The 18,720-nt window shown below is 37.0% G+C and overlaps 1 protein-coding gene across 1 annotated transcript in view; it reads left to right on the top strand.

Annotated features, from left to right (window-relative positions):
- Positions 1-18,720, top strand: part of LOC129269483 (transient receptor potential cation channel subfamily A member 1-like) — a 44,288-nt gene that overhangs the window by 12,692 nt on the left and 12,876 nt on the right. The window contains exons 12-21 of the mRNA XM_054906986.2: positions 69-230; positions 630-741; positions 1,378-1,547; positions 2,193-2,337; positions 11,919-12,002; positions 12,400-12,470; positions 13,257-13,536; positions 14,999-15,106; positions 16,017-16,183; positions 16,841-16,901. Of these exons, the coding sequence (XP_054762961.2) occupies positions 69-230; positions 630-741; positions 1,378-1,547; positions 2,193-2,337; positions 11,919-12,002; positions 12,400-12,470; positions 13,257-13,536; positions 14,999-15,106; positions 16,017-16,183; positions 16,841-16,901 (1,360 nt within the window). The remainder of the gene's footprint in view (positions 1-68; positions 231-629; positions 742-1,377; positions 1,548-2,192; positions 2,338-11,918; positions 12,003-12,399; positions 12,471-13,256; positions 13,537-14,998; positions 15,107-16,016; positions 16,184-16,840; positions 16,902-18,720) is intronic.

The following is an 18,720-nucleotide window of genomic DNA, read 5'->3' as shown; positions in this document are numbered from 1 at the left end:
TCCCCCTTTTCCTGTCTTTTCTTTACTTTCCTGCTCATAAATTCTTATATTACCCTTTTCATGACTAGAGCGGGATTCGTAAATTGTGTAGAGCAGTTATTGGACCACACCCCAATGCTCTTGAACGAGGATGACTGTGATGGAATGACACCATTATTAACAAGCTGCTTTTACGGTCGACATGAAATGGTCCGAAAACTCCTCAAAATGGGTGCCGACATCTCCAATGTGTAAGCAACCCTTGAATGACTTTCTTTTCGATATTTTGTTCAAAACATAGGAAATTATTTTCTTTTTGAAAAGTATGAACTGCAATTTGTTTTAGTGTTTGCTTGGTCTCGTTATCTTTTTCATAAAGCTAAGCAAGATTGCGGAAACATCTTCAAAACATAACTTTTAATCGGAGATTTAATTTAATTTTTACTTTATTCGTTTACTTTTTGGCGGATTTTAACAAAGTATGCTTGGATTTCTAATGACCTACCTTTAATCTAAATAAATTTCCTTGGTTTATGAATAATAGTGTTATCTAAAGATGAAAAGACTTGAGCTGTTGAGTTTAGCTATTAAATCAAATAGGCCTACACGATATAATTGTTATCTGTTAAACTTGTTGATACTCTATACAGAAACGATGAGAATCGGACGGCGCTGATGCTAGCGGCAATTAACGACCACGTAGAAACAATGAGTATCCTCATCGAACACAACTGCGACATCCATGCCATTGATAAAGAAAGGGTAAGCACAATTTTACTTAATTGTGAATACAAATACAAAGGTGCAGTCGTTTGTTCACATAAAATAATTTATGTCCACATTTGACTCTGTAATTTGATTTTTTTTCTCAGTACAGCTTATGAGCATATGCAATAATTATGATCACTGGAAAGTTACTGCTAATGAGAGGCTATCGGTAGGAATATATATATATATATATATATATATATATATATATAATATACATTAGATTACATGTCGAAATAATGACGAAGGAAACTCATTTTATATATTTGGCTTTCATCTACTATCTTCATTAAAAACGTCTATATAGAAGAAGAGATTTTTAAAATTGAAATCAAATATAAGCCAAATTCTCTGTCAATTTTAGCTAAAAAAGAATAAGGAAGATATCGGCATTTTAGAGCGGTCAACTTCTTAGCAGAGGACAGGTGATTTTATGGTGAACCGAATCTACGTTAGATGTGAAGTAATTACTATAATTATCTTTATTGTAATTGTTGCTGTTGTTGTTATTGTTATTAAATTATTATTATTATTATTATTATTATTATTATCATTGTTATTACCATCATTATCATCATCATCATCATCACCACCATTTAATTATTATCATCATTAATAATTATTAAACAGAATACTGCTCTTCATGTGTGTTGTGATGCTGGTCATATAGCAGCAGCTAACTTGTTAATCCGAGCTGGAGCTGACCAATCAGCATCAAACAACGAAGGTTTCACCCCTCTTGAGCTAGCCATTGAGAGAGAACAGGGAGAGATTGCTGCGGCTATCATCAAAAGCAAAGAGTAAGTATGTCATTTTGCATCTCCTGACTCTCACCCTAAAATTGTTTTGTTTAAAGCTTTGATTTTGTTCTATCGTCGTAAATTCTAAATATTTACCAATAAGTTTCGATACTTAACCGTGTTAAACATGAAGCCTAGAAATTCATTTTGTTTTACCACTCTTATTGAAATGCTCCACAGGGAGTGGAGAAAGTACATACGTTGTTTGCGGGCATGCCAGGATCTGATGACCGGGATAATATATCTGTAAAGCGCTTAGAGACGTCGTTCCGATGTAGTAAGACCAATGTAAAAGCGGAATTTTGTTACCGTTATTTTTATTATCTTCAGGACTTCAGAAAGGACATTCTAGATTATGTTTGTTTATGTTTATGCTTTTCAAGAATTATGAAAACAAACAGTAACTGTTACAAATATCGATTGGCAATACATCAATGCAACCATATAATATTAATCCTTTAAGTTGATATTGACATCTTTGGCGAGTAGTTGGATATTGATAATAAACATAATAATAATTGGCATTTATATAGCGCTTTATCAATCTACGACTGTTAAAAGCGCTTCACAATTATTATCATTATTATATTGATGAAGGTTTTTAAGTGAAATAAAAAATAATCCCTCATCCATTTCATTGATCAGCTGGAGAATCGCGATGCAGAGTCGGGATGAATTGATGACCTCGCCCATGAAGGCCCTGATCGAAAAGCTCCCCGACGTCGCGCTCCTGGTCATGGACCGATGCGTACATAAGACATACAAGAATACACAGAGTTCATCGTATTGTGTAAGTGTGTGTATTCATCAATTACAATTGGAACTTTGAGACAGCGAATGACAGCTGAGGGGTCTCAATCATCATGAAGAGGCAAATCTACTGTATCCATGTTAGCTCAAGTTTAAATTCACGAGTTTAAGTATGCATTATACTCGGCAAACAAAATGACAAAACCAAATAATATGCGATTATGTCGTGGCTTTATTCAATAGAGATGAACGCTTTTCCGAATCTGGTGTCACAATCACATAAATATAAAACATGTATATGAATACCTCTGATTAGAGACTTACATTCATGTATGTCTGGAACCAACCGATAGCCTTGGTTTAGCTCCCCGAAGGGGGGTTAAACCCCCGGCTAGAAGGCCCCCCTCCCAGAAAATTCAACGTTAAATATCGCGGCTGCTTTCCCACTGGTTCTCTGCTAGCCGGACAGGAATACCAGGACAGCTATTAACTACATGTATGAGCTATCGGCAAATCGGTGGATTACAGATGGCATACTTATATCATATAATATACATATACCAGCCTTCCCGCATGAGAACTTGGGTGAGGCCTAAATTTCACGAAAAATATAAATGTATACAGAATACCAGCCTCCCCGCCTATGAGATCAGGTGAGGCCTAAACTGAAAGTTCGAGCGTGACACCCTAACATTCAAATTACAATTGCGTTGCTAAAATACTATGTAAAGTTATAAATAAATCTATAAATGTATACAGACTACCAGCCTCCCCGCCTATGAGATCAGGTGAGGCCTAAACTGAAAGTTCGAGCGTGACACCCTTACATTCAAATTACAATTGCGTTGCTAAAGTACTATGTAAAGTTATAAATAAATCCCCTTCGTCTAGGTACCGAATGAGGACCCGATTCAATATGAAATATTAATCAACGTACATGGCATCAAAGTGGAAAATATAATAACTAGAGGCGAAAATATCATTCACTGATTTAAACACCTTGTTAAAGAACATATGCCATGCCAATAATATGACAACTCAATTCATGAGAATTACCAAAATATAACGAACACCCAGTCCCAAAAACGTGTAAGGGCGAAAACCCACCTGACCACAGACCAAAATAGATCAGAAGGATAAAATTCCCTTACGGCCCACATTTCTAAATGCACGACGATCTTTGTATTGTTTCTATGTGCGACCAGGCAAACTGCCCCCGGATTTGAATTCGTGTTTCGTTATATAAATCAACATTAAATTCATGTAAGTAAAATAATTCAAATGTCCAATTTATTATCTGACCATTGTACATTCATTATTCCATTCAGAACGAGCTATACACTCCAATAAAACATAAATCAACTGTGAATGATACCTATAGAGTATCTTCATTCTCAACCTTCTCAATTGCATGTGTTTAAACAACATTATTTGACCCAAACGTAACGTTTACATGGGTGGTTGTTGGGGAGGAGGTGGGAAAATTACAAGCGAATATTTTGGACGTTCATCTCCGTTGAAAGCCAAGACTAAAATGAAGGATTTTCGCGCCTCCACCTAGGCGCGCGCGCCAAATCTTGCGCGCTCTTGCGCCCAGTACAAATTATTGTCATTGTGCGCATAAACCATACAGTCTGGCGCGCCATTGTGACGTATCACCTCGTCAACCGCGCCATTCCAAATTACAAACACCTTCATGACCTGGCTTTGTTCGCCGACCTATAAATCATTTTAAATCGCCGAGTCGTCTTTAAAATACATTATACTCGGCAAACAAAATGACAAAACCAAATAATATGCGATTATGTCGTGGCTTTATTCAATAGAGATGAACGCTTTTCCGAATCTGGTGTCACAATCACATAAATATAAAACATGTATATGAATACCTCTGATTAGAGACTTACATTCATGTATGTCTGGAACCAACCGATAGCCTTGGTTTAGCTCCCCGAAGGGGGGTTAAACCCCCGGCTAGAAGGCCCCCCTCCCAGAAAATTCAACGTTAAATATCGCGGCTGCTTTCCCACTGGTTCTCTGCTAGCCGGACAGGAATACCAGGACAGCTATTAACTACATGTATGAGCTATCGGCAAATCGGTGGATTACAGATGGCATACTTATATCATATAATATACATATACCAGCCTTCCCGCATGAGAACTTGGGTGAGGCCTAAATTTCACGAAAAATATAAATGTATACAGAATACCAGCCTCCCCGCCTATGAGATCAGGTGAGGCCTAAACTGAAAGTTCGAGCGTGACACCCTAACATTCAAATTACAATTGCGTTGCTAAAATACTATGTAAAGTTATAAATAAATCTATAAATGTATACAGACTACCAGCCTCCCCGCCTATGAGATCAGGTGAGGCCTAAACTGAAAGTTCGAGCGTGACACCCTTACATTCAAATTACAATTGCGTTGCTAAAGTACTATGTAAAGTTATAAATAAATCCCCTTCGTCTAGGTACCGAATGAGGACCCGATTCAATATGAAATATTAATCAACGTACATGGCATCAAAGTGGAAAATATAATAACTAGAGGCGAAAATATCATTCACTGATTTAAACACCTTGTTAAAGAACATATGCCATGCCAATATATCTAATGACAACAGTGTTTAGGCGGCATAATTTGACAAATTACCGCCAAACGAGAATATATTTTATATATATGATCGGCCGCCAAAACACTTTATTCATTTTTTAAGCCTTCATTCATGATTGAGTCCAGTCTTACGTTAGCTGGCCAAGCTAAATCAGTTATCATGCATATGTTGCCAAGTAGGCCTCCAAGCCCTCCATTAATAAATTTAAATGAATTTAAAATATACATCTTTGTACAGCCATGATGTCGCTGTCTTCCATGACACAATTACCTGAAGGCTGACATTCTTTGCCTCTAGTTATTTTTCAATTGTCTGGCTGATATAAGAGTGATAATTTTCTTTGAAGTATACCTGCTTTTTATCATAGACCAACATACCAGCCACCTTTTAAACCAACATGAAATGACAAATACCTTGCACATGAATATTTCACTTATTGCATTCCAAAACCAGATAGAAATATTCAATTCAAATATCCATCTCAAGTATAATGAGAGCATGAAAAACACTTCAATATATTCAGTTGTTGGAAAAAATCTCCCAATAGAAATACTTTAAACATAACCGTGTCAGAACTTCCTTCACAATTAAAATCTGATTACCATGCACAAAACTAAGCAAAACATACATGTATGAAGGAAGACAAAATAATATGCTAGTTTAAGTATCATGGTTTTGATACAAATCTATTGCAAGCTTCAAAATTGAAATTCTTTGCATCACTAATTTTGATAAGTTATCAATGGTGGCCGAACGCCATCAGTTTGACCATATACTTAACAAATACTAGCATCCCAACATTGCTAAACCAGCAATGCATGCCGCACTGAGGTACTGCCTCTTTCTTGTTGCCCCGTTTTTCATTTATAACCGTGCATGATTTAACCCTATGTACACAAATAATTCAATTGTGGACAATCGATCAATAAAATCCAACCACGGCATTTAGTTAGTCACCTCATACTTAATTCCAACAAATACATATCATACCATTCCTGAGTTATAATTGTATTTTTATGGATTTTGTATACTGTTCTGTTGGAAATGACATAAAATCTGACACTGAAAACGTGAGTAACATCCGCGGAATAACCCCATATAACCAATGGGGTATAACCATGATAACTGAAGGTACTGAAATTAATTTGATGGCAGAATGCCATCGATCAGTTTGATCATGTAGATAACACATACTAGCATCCCAACGTTGCTAAACCAGCATTGCATGAGGTACTGCCACTTTCTTGTTGCCCCATTTGCCATTTTAAACAGTGCATGATTTAACCCTATGCACACAAATAATTCAATTGTGGACAATCGATCATCAAAATCCAACCCCAGCATTTAGTTAGTCACCTCACTCTTAATGCCAACAAACACACATCATACCATTCCTGAGTTATAATGGATTTTGAATACTGTTCTGTTGGAAATGAGATAAAATAAAAACTGAAACTGAAAACTAGAGTAACATCCACAGAATAACCCCATATAACCCATGGGGTATAACCATGATAATTGAAGGCACTAAAACAAATTTGAACATGAAACCTTCCGGATCAGGACTACTCCGTTAGAGCTACACTCCTCATGCAGCTAAACTAAGAACCAGTTAACATAAACTGGAATTTTACCGGGGATGTTTCATTTTTCGATTATCATGTATTCACATATCGACGTAAAACATGACTGACTTTTTGTCTTATCATCTTCACCACATCCATGAAATAATTGTTTATTTCAAAAATAAAATAACATCCGACGAGTAGTCCTTCAAAGGATAATGAATAAAATCTGAAGTGCCTTATTCATTCATACATGCATATATATATATATATATAGATTTGTCCTAAATAATATGTTACATTCTTGTTGGCAAAAGCACAAAGGGGCAAAGGGCTTTCTTCATATGTTCAATTTCCAATCCCTTCCAAGTGAACAATATGGAGGACCTCATAAAAAGTCTGAAATTGAAATCATAATGAATTCATCCTCATATCATGGACTCATTATTCAAGATAGCCCACTGTATCATGATGTTTCAAACATGAAATTGGTTTTCCCTGCTGCAATACTGTTCCTTGAAGGCTAAGATGTTTGTTCACCAGTTTTTTTGACTGAAGAAAACCTCTATTCCTTGGACTACGTATTATAAATCCACACCTGTCGGTAAATTATTTATATGAAGATGAAGACGTTGACCACTGCTCCAATTAGGGTAATTTCCGGCAGCATAGTTCTCAGGCTATACCCAGTTCATTTCTATTTATTACAAGAGCGTATTAACGCCAAAATTGACATCCATTACCATGGACTCTAGGCTATCTGGTCAGGAACTAGATCCAACCAAAGGGAAACTCTTTGGCAGCCAGACTTGGAGCGTTCTAGGTCATACTATAGTAGGTCCAATTGTCATCAAACTTTCCTGCCAGCCTACCTTGCCTCGCAGTAGTCAGCTTGAATCCATTTTATCCAAAGAGCCGACTCTGCAAAAGAAAACAAGAAAAAAGCCTGGGCAGAACACCTAAATCTGTATCTCGTACCAAAACGGGTTTGTCCCTCTGCTTTCCCTTTCAATTTATCACTCAATTATGAGCTTAACACGAAAGGAGCAGCTTCCCGAAACATCTGAAAACCGCTTTCACGGAATAATCAGTAGTCCTGCTCCTTATGTTTCATTTTTAACTTTAATTTTCCAATTCCCTACAGTACAACCCCAACCAGCGATGCAATATCATCTGCATACATGTGCGTGTCGCAACTTAGACAATATGTCAAAATCAGATTAAGCTTCAAATAATCTGTTCCAAATGACTATAACTTTTATTATTTTGAAATATATAATCATTATTATTTCAGTATTCAGTTTACCTCTATATCACTGCAGAAATAATCGAGCCAAATTATTGCATCCAGCCCATTGGAAACATTTTCATACTCAACGGGCCACCAACAAAATATTTCACACGCTGTACAATTCCAAAAAAGAAGATGTACTTTTGTAACCTGGTTCCTGATTGTGCAATCGGTAAATTTCGTTTGATTGGCCAGTTTACCTACATGGCTTATTGCATTAAAGGCATCCGTATTGTGTCCCCCGAAAGCAAAGGGGGGAAATGACAGCATGGTGCATCTACAAGATTTCAGACTTTCCCACACATGACATTTACACTCAATGCTTTCCAGGAATTAACTCCTCATCATTATTTATTATTGTATTTGCCGCCTTGATCATTTATACCAAATCTATAATAATTATCATTCTTTTTAAAATGATATTATCGATATTATCTCAGTTCGAATCATTGACCAGCCAAATAGGCCTATTTGATATATACCTTGAACCATGAGGTGCAACTAGGTTCAATTGTGAAGCGCTTTGAGCAGTTCGACTTCGAGGTTGATATAAAGCGCTATATAACCAGTAATTAAATTCAATTCCAATAAGGCCTAAGCATTTCTATTTCTTTTACACAAAATAAAATCCACACAAAATCATCGCACATAAACGACTCCTATTACATAAAGGTTTCTTATTACTATTAGGAGGCCTATAATATTATAACAAACTGCTCGTTGAACCCCTTGACTTCAATCTAAACTAATTTGGGGATTCCAAGCTATTTCGAAATTACATCCGACTATTATGTGCATGGTAAGTCTACTTTTACGTGTACCATGTTTCCTCGAAACGTGAAGCTCACATTTCCACCAAGCATCGGCATTCAATTCATGCAAAGTGAATTCCAAAAACCAACCCCTTTCAAGGCGTAAATGTATAAACAGAACTGCTTGGTGCAAGGTGGAGGTATTTATATTTAATGTATAATCATTATCACACTGTATCATCAACATCAGCAATAAATAGTATTATTTTCAATACTATAAACTCTAGTTATTTTCCTTTAAAAGACTGTAAGAAATCCATACAATCACATGTCATAATGCTAAGCCACATCCGCTACTTTTCAAGTGACTGATTCAACAATAATATCATGCCCGTCGCAGTCTGTAGATGTTCATTCAAAAACTGAGTAGACGTATACATATCTAGTATAAGCTCTTCCACTACCGGTCTATCCACATAATTTTTAGACCGAGAACACAGCTCATGCTGGCCCATATCCAGAAAAAGTCACAGAGGTCAAATACTACTTTTATAGGCCTAACTGAACCAGCTGATTTATTCCCAAAACAGACATGTAAAACCGCGTCTACTGTAAGTAGATCTAACGTTGAACCTAGCCTAATTTCCTTTGTGGTGTCACCATTAAATTGTAGTCCGAGTACCTGTACTAGTAGTAGACTACTTGTAAATTTAAAACAAAGTGACATTTCTCACTCAGTTATTTATCAATACCGAAAAAGTTCGAACTTTTTGCCAATCACTAGTAGACCCTCTGTTATTCTCACCATTTTTGCCAAAAACGGCGGCTTAAAATTAATCATGGTCTTAAATAGATCTTATCCTAGCCCATCACTAGGCCTAGAATAAGCTGTAATGCTAGAACCAATTTCATATCGGCCTCTATAGACTTCATTTTTCTTTGATTTTCCATCGTAAATATAGGCCTACATCGATTCTGGCCGAAACTTTAGAACCTCAACGTAGGCATATACTGAGGATACTAACCCCAATTTCCAAACCACCGGCTGTGAAAATGTATTTACATCCATATCAACCACAGCCATGAACTAGGGCCTACACCTAGTACGATACGGTAATTAACGTTAAAATTGTTGAACTCATTTTAAAAATCACCATGACACACCTAGTGACCTAGTTCAGACACTAAAACAAGTCGTCAAGTAGGAACAGGCCTAGGCCCGTGTTTGAATTATGACGATAACCCCTCCCTTTTCCATCATGATCGTATAAACCGCTTGGACCAAATTTAAAATTATTAATTCCAGGCCAAGTCCAAGCTAGGCCTATGTCTTATTATGGCTTGACATTTGACCTACATTCAAATCTAAACCCCAATTGTGTTAACAAGCCAAATAGCCCCCCCCCCCCCCATCGAACCATGTTTGCCTGACTACCTTAACTAGTCTTTATGCCTGGCCTATGATTGGTAATAGGATCTTCGCGTTCTAACGTGAAAACCAGGGGGGGGGGTTGACGGGCCATGAAATTGAAATGAAAAGGACTCAGAGCCTATTAACTCCTGACCAATAAGAACATGATTTTGTTCGAAATCTAAAGCCAGGCCTAACGTTAGACAGGCCTACCTGCTCGTTACAAAGCAGGCCTCTTCTAATATACGATTCATTTAAGCCTAACTTCTACTCTAAGTTAGCACTAGGCTACATCAATAGGCTTAACGTTAGGTCTAACGTTAGACCTACTACACTAGGCCTATACCATTTGACACTAAACCGTAGACCTAAATCTAGACTGAGTCTAGCCTAGATCTATTCCTGCTTCGTACTCACCGGATAGGCTAGGTCTTGTAGAGACTGGAACTTGTGAATTGTCTGGTAGTGGTACCGACCACGAGAACCCCGTTCCGTCTGCCAATCCAGACCGTCGCCTCACCTCCCACAAGCAGTCTCGAGAGCTCGGACTCAGGAGTAGGACCTCTGACTTCCGACAAACATTCAATACTCATGGTCATATCATTGGGTGATCATTATGAATCATAGTCGACTGTATCATGGCGTCGCCGACAATGTCTAACTTATATGCATGATTTCGTTGCCAATGTAGGCCTAGACCTAGTCTCTAACCTTGTGCCAGGGCCCGTACTCAAATGTTTTGTTGGCTGTTGCCAGTCCCGAATCCTGCTCGTTAACGACAAGACTCTCAGACTCAATAAAAATTCCAGGCTTATGAAAAGCCGAATGAACTGAATTCCACCTAGCAGCTTGAGTCACATTCTCATAATTCGTTCCCATCGTTGCTGAAACCAAACAGCTCAAAGTTAGGGCCCAGCCGATCTGCTGACTGCTGTTAACATATACTAGTAATCGATACGGTCGCTCCCCGTCGTATTAAACTTGGTTCAAAGTCAAAGCAGACGAGTTATAATTGTTACTGTTAGGCCAGGCAAGATATAGAGTATCATCAAGTAATTCGGACTGCATTTACAGCTTCATAAGCGAATTTGTTGTGAGTCCCAATCGATGATGGTTTCAACAAAAAATTCTTGTAGATTTCGTTGTTCTTTGTAGATTACGACGTCTTCAAAAATGCAAGGTCGTAAGAAAAATTACAAGCGAATATTTTGGACGTTCATCTCCGTTGAAAGCCAAGACTAAAATGAAGGATTTTCGCGCCTCCACCTAGGCGCGCGCGCCAAATCTTGCGCGCTCTTGCGCCCAGTACAAATTATTGTCATTGTGCGCATAAACCATACAGTCTGGCGCGCCATTGTGACGTATCACCTCGTCAACCGCGCCATTCCAAATTACAAACACCTTCATGACCTGGCTTTGTTCGCCGACCTATAAATCATTTTAAATCGCCGAGTCGTCTTTAAAATACATTATTATGAATCACAAGCTAATTGGCATGATGTACATTGTGTTGTGCATCTCTATATATTTAAACTATAATGTAATGATAATAACGTTATAGCTGAGCACTCTTCGGAAAGCTAACCATGCAGAATTATGGTTCTGACATCTGACGCTCAGTGGCAGAGCGTCTGTCTCGTGGACTGGAGGTCGTGGGTTCGATCTCCCGAGTATTTAAGAAGTACCGGGCATATGGGCTTAGTGGTAGAGCGTCCTCCCTATGAACGGGATGTCGTAGGTTCGATCCTCGACCGAGTCAAACCAAAGACTTTAAAAAATGACATTATGCCTTCTTGCTAGGCACTCAACATTTAGATTGAAGAAGGATGATAACAGTATGTTATGCACAGTTCGCTGGTAGAGCAGTAATATAACTGCAGTATAAAATAGTAAAATAGATATAAATATATAAACATAAACATTGATCATTTACCCCGGGTAAATAAATCATTAGTATTACATGCATCTATTTTTCTGTGCGTAGGTGAAGTATGAATATCAGTACGTTGATCCAGGGCCAGACGACGAGTCAACGAAAGTAAACGAGTATCGATACTTTGCTATAAGGGTGAGTGAGCAAATAGAATTCATATTATGTCATCTTCTTATTTAAACTGATTTCACCAAAAAATTGAATTTTCTCACAAAAAAATCATTTTACTAATTAAGCAGATGTATGTCGATATTTGGAAAATGAAAAATTACAATTGTAGGTACATGTACTGTGCTTTGCTATCTTCGACAAATACTAAGGCAGAAAATTATCTTGTGAGGCTTTGTAGTACTGTATACTTTTAATACGAAAAGGAATGTGATTTTCGTATTCATTCATGATTTTTATCTTGACTATTTTTTTTTTACTATGTACGCAACATACTTGAACCGACAGGAAACCATATATGATCTGCATACGATCTTCCGACTCTCTGATTTAACGAGTAATATTGAATAATTTTGTTTTATAGACGATGTGCCAGTTTGGACGAGAGAAGCTTCTTGCCCATGAGCTATCGCAAAGCATCCTCAAGAGAAAATGGTAAATATCGACATCTCAGACTCCATATAAAACAAAAAACTCCCAAACAAACAAGCAGACATTAATAAGTTTTTAAAAAATATGCTATCCCCGTAATTATTGGCACTTTATTCTTAAACCATGTTTGAAACAAATATGCTCGTATGTAATTGATTATGAAATAACTGTAAACGAATCGAACTTTAGTCATATAAGCCCTCTCTCGTATAAAGAGCGGATGAGGTTTGTTTTAAAAAAATGGCGTGCAGATGATAGCGGAGGGGGCTAGGGTGTCCTACCCCAAATTTTTGCGACCAAAAAATAAAAGGAGAAAGAGAAAGAAAAGGGAAGGAAAATAGTGGAGATGGTTTTATTCTATGACTATTCTGTCCAAATCTATCGCAAAATAAGATTTTTTGTACGAAAAGGTCCAAATTTTACCCCACATGCCATGGCTGGCCCCCTCAAAATTGTTAGCTCATTACATTGCTATTTAAGCACGTTTTCTGTGACTTAGGTCTATGCAAGAAGATTTAGTATGTATGTGTGAGGGTTTCATTTGAAAGAGTGGATCATGTGACAAAGAATTTGTTTCTTAGACGAAAAAAGAAAGGAAAAATATTTAAAAAGGTGTGAATCGATGAGGAAAACATGTCTTTTGTACAAATAAATTCTAAATAAAACAGTAATTTGGGTTGGGATTTTTATCAGTGTAACTTGGTTGGGATTGTCATCGGTGCTTGTGCTTGTATTCTTTAGTAACAAATTGATGCAAAATATTTCTTCATCTGCTTCCTCCGACCACAGGAATCGGTTTGGACGATTATTCTACTACATGGACCTTCTCTTCTACATCATGTTCTTGGTATCGATGACACTCTACACCGGTCTTTATCCATCTTGGGCTGATCAATACCGTATACACCCTCCTTCTGATCCTACTGTACCCCCAACTAATCCATCGTCAACCACGCCAGGGCCGGTGGATTCGTCATCAGTAGGAGCGTCGGACTCTTACCCTGCTTGCCCCTACTTTAATCTCACAGAACACCCGTTTCTCGCCAATTACTTTTACTACTACGCACCCGTAAGTATATCCTTCATAGATCAAATCCTGTTTAGTGATTGGTTCAAATAGCATCATGTGACCAAAAATATTCTTAATATGATGTTGAAACAAATCGCCCAAGGAGGATATTTGCTATACTGTGACGACAATGATGGAATGATCCATTATTCCATTATTGACGTCACAGATCATGCGATATATCATCCCTCGGTAAAAACTAGTAATTGCGAGTCCAATCTCGGACGAACAATTCCCTCTGTACTTTCTTGTACCCTAATATATATTTGTATATTATACTATCAAGAAAATGCAAAAAAAAAATGAGCGGCTGATTTATTGTTTCTATTTAATGCTACAAACCCACTACCGAGTGGCTCGGATCAATTGGCCGATATAATCAGATTGACAATGAGATTGATAGAAAGTCTATCTTGATCAGAATCTCGCAGTATCTGTTTATTCAAATGTCCGAATTGATCATACACACCTGAGCAACTTCCATCAACAGCGACATTGACATCCCAACTGAAAACTTATTTGTTTCTCTCTAATTAATGATAAGTTAATAATATTTCATGTTCACAAGGGTCTGTATTCTTATTCTGTGGTGTATGTGTACATTGTACTTTATTGAATGACCATGAGCCCCGAAAGGTGGATCTGTACGTTATAAAAGTCCCCACTATTATTATTTTTCAAGCGCCCCCCCCCCCCTGAAAAGTAGTAGTGTTAACGGAAGTGCACTGATAAATATAACGAAACGGGAATGAGTTAACAAACAATAGTTAAGATAATATTTAGATTTAGATTAGATTTAGATTTATTGATTTATTTCATTTCTTTTCTTTCCATTTTTCACATACAAGTCAAAAATACATAAATACAAATACATAAATACAATTACAAAAATGAACATAAGTAACGACCTTATACATTTGCAAAGATTTGGTAATTATACGAACAAAATACGATACTTATATATCCTCATTTTATAAAACTTAACATTCTTAAAAGCTTGAGTATTCTTGTGTATGTTAAAAAAAAAAGAAAGGGGTGAAATGAAAAGAGAGACCAGCTGAGAAGCTAGGCTTGTTGGACGCTGATCTCTCGAATTCGTAAATAATGTAAATAACGTAATATAATGTAAACTTGGTAAATGATCATTCGAAATAAGGGAACATAAATAGTAGGAAAATCGCTGAACATATGGAAGATAAATGCATGGTCATGGTCATGGATGATATAACAAAAAACAAACAAACAAAACAAAACAAAACAAACAGAACAATGGACGGGGGACAAGAAAAACGATAAGGAAAAGACAAATAAGAAAGAGCGAGTAGGGGAAAGTAGGGGGATTGCCAAATATCTTTGGCAATCGAAATAAAACAACACCCATTTTTTTTTATAAAGTTGAAGTTCATCATATTTCATTATATTTGTGGAATAGCTATCAATATAAAAACTGTTATCATTCCAGACGGATTCGTTCTACTTCGTCAACACAACACCAGCAATCATATCCTACATTGTATTGACTTACTGTGTAACGGTTATCATGGGGGAACTCAGTGAAATCTACGTCGTGGTATGTCTTTTGGCTTTTAATTTCATCTGGGGCCCGTAACACAAAGCTTAGCAATCATTTTCTACGATTGATTGCATTGACTTCAATGTACAATTAAACGTAAATACTGGGCTTACGATTAATCGCTAACCGTTGTGTTACGAGACCCTGGGCCCTTATAAGTTAATGTAATGATTCGCGATGGATTGCAAATATGAAAGAACAGTTTTGATTGTTTCCTTGTCAGCATTTTGAACAAAATACGTATGCAACAATAATCTTCATTGGCGAAACCATTATTTTAGAGACTCGGGAATGATGTCCCCGATGCCATCTGACCAGACTTTTGTTCGAGCCCAGGTATAGATGAAAATTTTTGCTTTTCTTTTTTTCTGGAGGGGTATTTAGAAGGATTATCTATTTCTTTTTAAATTGTAATGTCTGTGTCAACAATGAATGAGAAGGGAAACTAGACTTTATTTTATCATGAGTTGGAAGAAAAGTTATTGATGCATGATGGAGGCGCGTTCAAAATCCTTTATAACATTTGCTTTGAAAATATCACAATTTAACCCACAATGATGGCTGTTATCTTGTATTTTTTACATTCTTATTAATGTTATGATTAATAATATTTCGTTTATCTTACTTGAACTTCATTTATATAAATACATATCTCTGATATCTCTGATAAATGATAAGCACTTCAATTGTCGACTTTATGACACAAAGATTTCATCTAATAAGTTGAATTAGATTCGGGAAACTCCTGTTGGTTTATTTTTTTCCTAACCTGATTTTCTCATGATTGTTTCATAAATGTATTTAATAATTCGACAGTAAATCATAGCTTTCATACAAGACAGTCTTTATTTATTCAGTTTTCTTTATGTTGAATTGACTGTTGTATGGTCTTATTTATTATTAAAAGCGACTGAAATACTTTACGGATTTCACGAACGCGATAGACTGGGTGAACCTTGGTACTGCTACGATCTTCGTGTACCCACCGGGAAAGCTGCTCTGCTCCTATAACTGGATTTCTGGAGTCATTGCCATTTTCTTCTCTTGGATCAAATTCATATTGTACTTCAAAGGGTAAGATTAGCGGGCGGGTGTTTCATGAAGCTGTTCAGAAGTTACGAATGACTTTACGGGCGACTGGTGACCCCTTCTTGTGGTAAATAGTATATCCCTGTGTAGTTGCATTAGCACCTAAGAACATGTTCCACTCGTGCGTAAAGTTGTGCGTAATTTTACGAACAGCTTTATTAAACTATTCACCGGGACTCTTTAATATATTCGAATACTCTTAAACACGTTTAAAGGCATTATTGATTTGATTAGATTACCTGATGCAGGCTTCCAGTTTGATGACCTTTGATGTCATGATATTCTAGACAATTTGGCATGCCATCGGTCAATTCCGGTGGGGGGTCTTGGGTTTCATTTAAAAATGAATGAGTATGATTGATTGTGATTTAAACAATCTGAATGGTGCTATTAAAATTACACCACCATTAAGAGTGCATATTGATAATTCCAGCATAACGGAGATTCAGACAATTTATTCAATTTCAAAGCGTCACAATTTTGTAATCTACCGCATGTCAACACTTCTCGCTGAGTTTATCAGTATTATTTAAACTTTAGGTACATACACATGGAATAAAAAAAATAATAATTGAATGGCTTTCGGGAAAATTACCCTCTTGCCTGATACTAGATATATGTGAACTTTTGTTTATTTCATAGGTTTAAAACTACTGGGCTGTATGTACTTATGTTCATGGAAACTCTATCGTCATTGCTGAAGGTATGTAAAACACATATATATTGCAAACACAATACTATACCTTAAACAGCCAACGACATTTTTAAATACTCTTCGTATTTCAAGGAACAGTTTTAGAAATACAAGTTGATCAAAAGCAAATTAAAACTTGACAAGACACGGAATATCATCGGGACGATTTCATGTGTGGAGCTGATGTATTAAAGATATTTTCACTCTTATATAAATATGGCAACGATTTATGTGAAATAATGCCGAGCTTTTTGTGAGAACTGCTTCTGAGATTAATATGTAGATACTAACGGTTTATATGACAAGCTAGTGTTAGATGATTGGGATTTATATTTAATAATGCCGATCTCGTGTCGTTGATAACGATTCATGTGAGGAGGCACCGAACTCGTGTAAGATGGTGACGATTTGCGTAACTTTGTGCCGGGATTTGAATATGCTGACAAACGTATGTGAGAATGTGATGAGCTTTTGAACTTTGGTGATTTAGTTCTGTGAGATGGTGCCGATGTAAGATGTAATCAATATTTATGTCAGGTGATGCCATCCCAAAGCAGACGACGATAGGACGATACTAGCGAAATTGTAGAATGGCCGCATGTATATTTTAGATGAAGAATACTTGAAAGAAATTCTTCATACAGTGTGTAAGATGGTAATGGTTTATGGTCAATTAGTTGAGCAGAGATCAGATGGTGACAATCATGAGAGAATTGTGACGAAATTATGTGAGCTAGCGCTAATCATATTTAAAATGATGACGGATTATGTGAGATGTTGCAAAGCTTCTAGGAAACGGTGGCATTCATGTACTTACATCACTTTCTGAAAATAAGTTCGTCACCATTTTATAGATGATCGGCACTATCTCACATAACTCGTCGCCATTTAAAAGAAATCCAGCACTTTCTCACATAGTTCGTCACCATCTAACAGGCGTTTGCACTATCTTAGATAAATTCGTCATCCTTTTACAGAAGCTCCGCAATAATGATGATGACGAACTTCTGTGGGTCTGTGAGTTTAAGTGAGTTGCCGCAAAATTTCTTTAAAATGATGGCGAATTATGAGAGATGACGCCAAACTTCCTAAAAATTGTGACAAATTATTTGAGTGTGTCGATTATTATTCCATTGTGACGAACTTATTTGGAATAGTGCCGATATTCTGTAAGATGATGACGAGATGATCTGAGATGGTGCCAAGCTTCTGTAAGATGATGAGATAATGTGAGATGGTGCCGAGCTTCTGTGAGATTATGACGAGATGATCAGAGACGGTGCCGAGTTTTTTTTAAGATGATGACGAGATGATGTCAGATGATGCCGAACTTCTGTAAGATGGTAACGAGATAATATGAGATGGTGCCGAGCTTCTGTAAGATGGTGACGAGGTGATGTGAGATGTTGCCGAGCTTCTGTTAGATGATGACGAGATGATGTGAGATGGTGCCGAGCTTCTCTAAGATGGTGACGAGATAATGTAAGATGGTGTCGAACTTCTGTAATATGACGACGAGATAATATGAGATGGTGCCGAGTTTCTGTAAGATGATAAAGAAATAATGTCACATTGTGCCAAGCTTCTGTTGATGATGAGATAATGTGAGATGGTGCCGAGCTTCTATAAGATGATGACGAGATAATGTTCGATGATGCCGAGTTTCTGTAAGATGGTAACGAGATAATATAAGATGGTGCCGAGCTTCTGTAAGATGGTGACGAGGTGATGTGAGATGGTGCCGAGCTTCTGTTAGATGATGACGAGATAATGTGAGATGGTGCCGAGCTTCTCTAAGATGGTGACGAAATAATGTAAGATGGTGTCG

This window comes from Lytechinus pictus, chromosome 10 (genome assembly GCF_037042905.1).
Source record: "Lytechinus pictus isolate F3 Inbred chromosome 10, Lp3.0, whole genome shotgun sequence".
Taxonomy (NCBI): Eukaryota; Metazoa; Echinodermata; class Echinoidea; order Temnopleuroida; family Toxopneustidae; genus Lytechinus; species Lytechinus pictus.
This window is presented reverse-complemented; position numbering and strand designations above follow the sequence as displayed.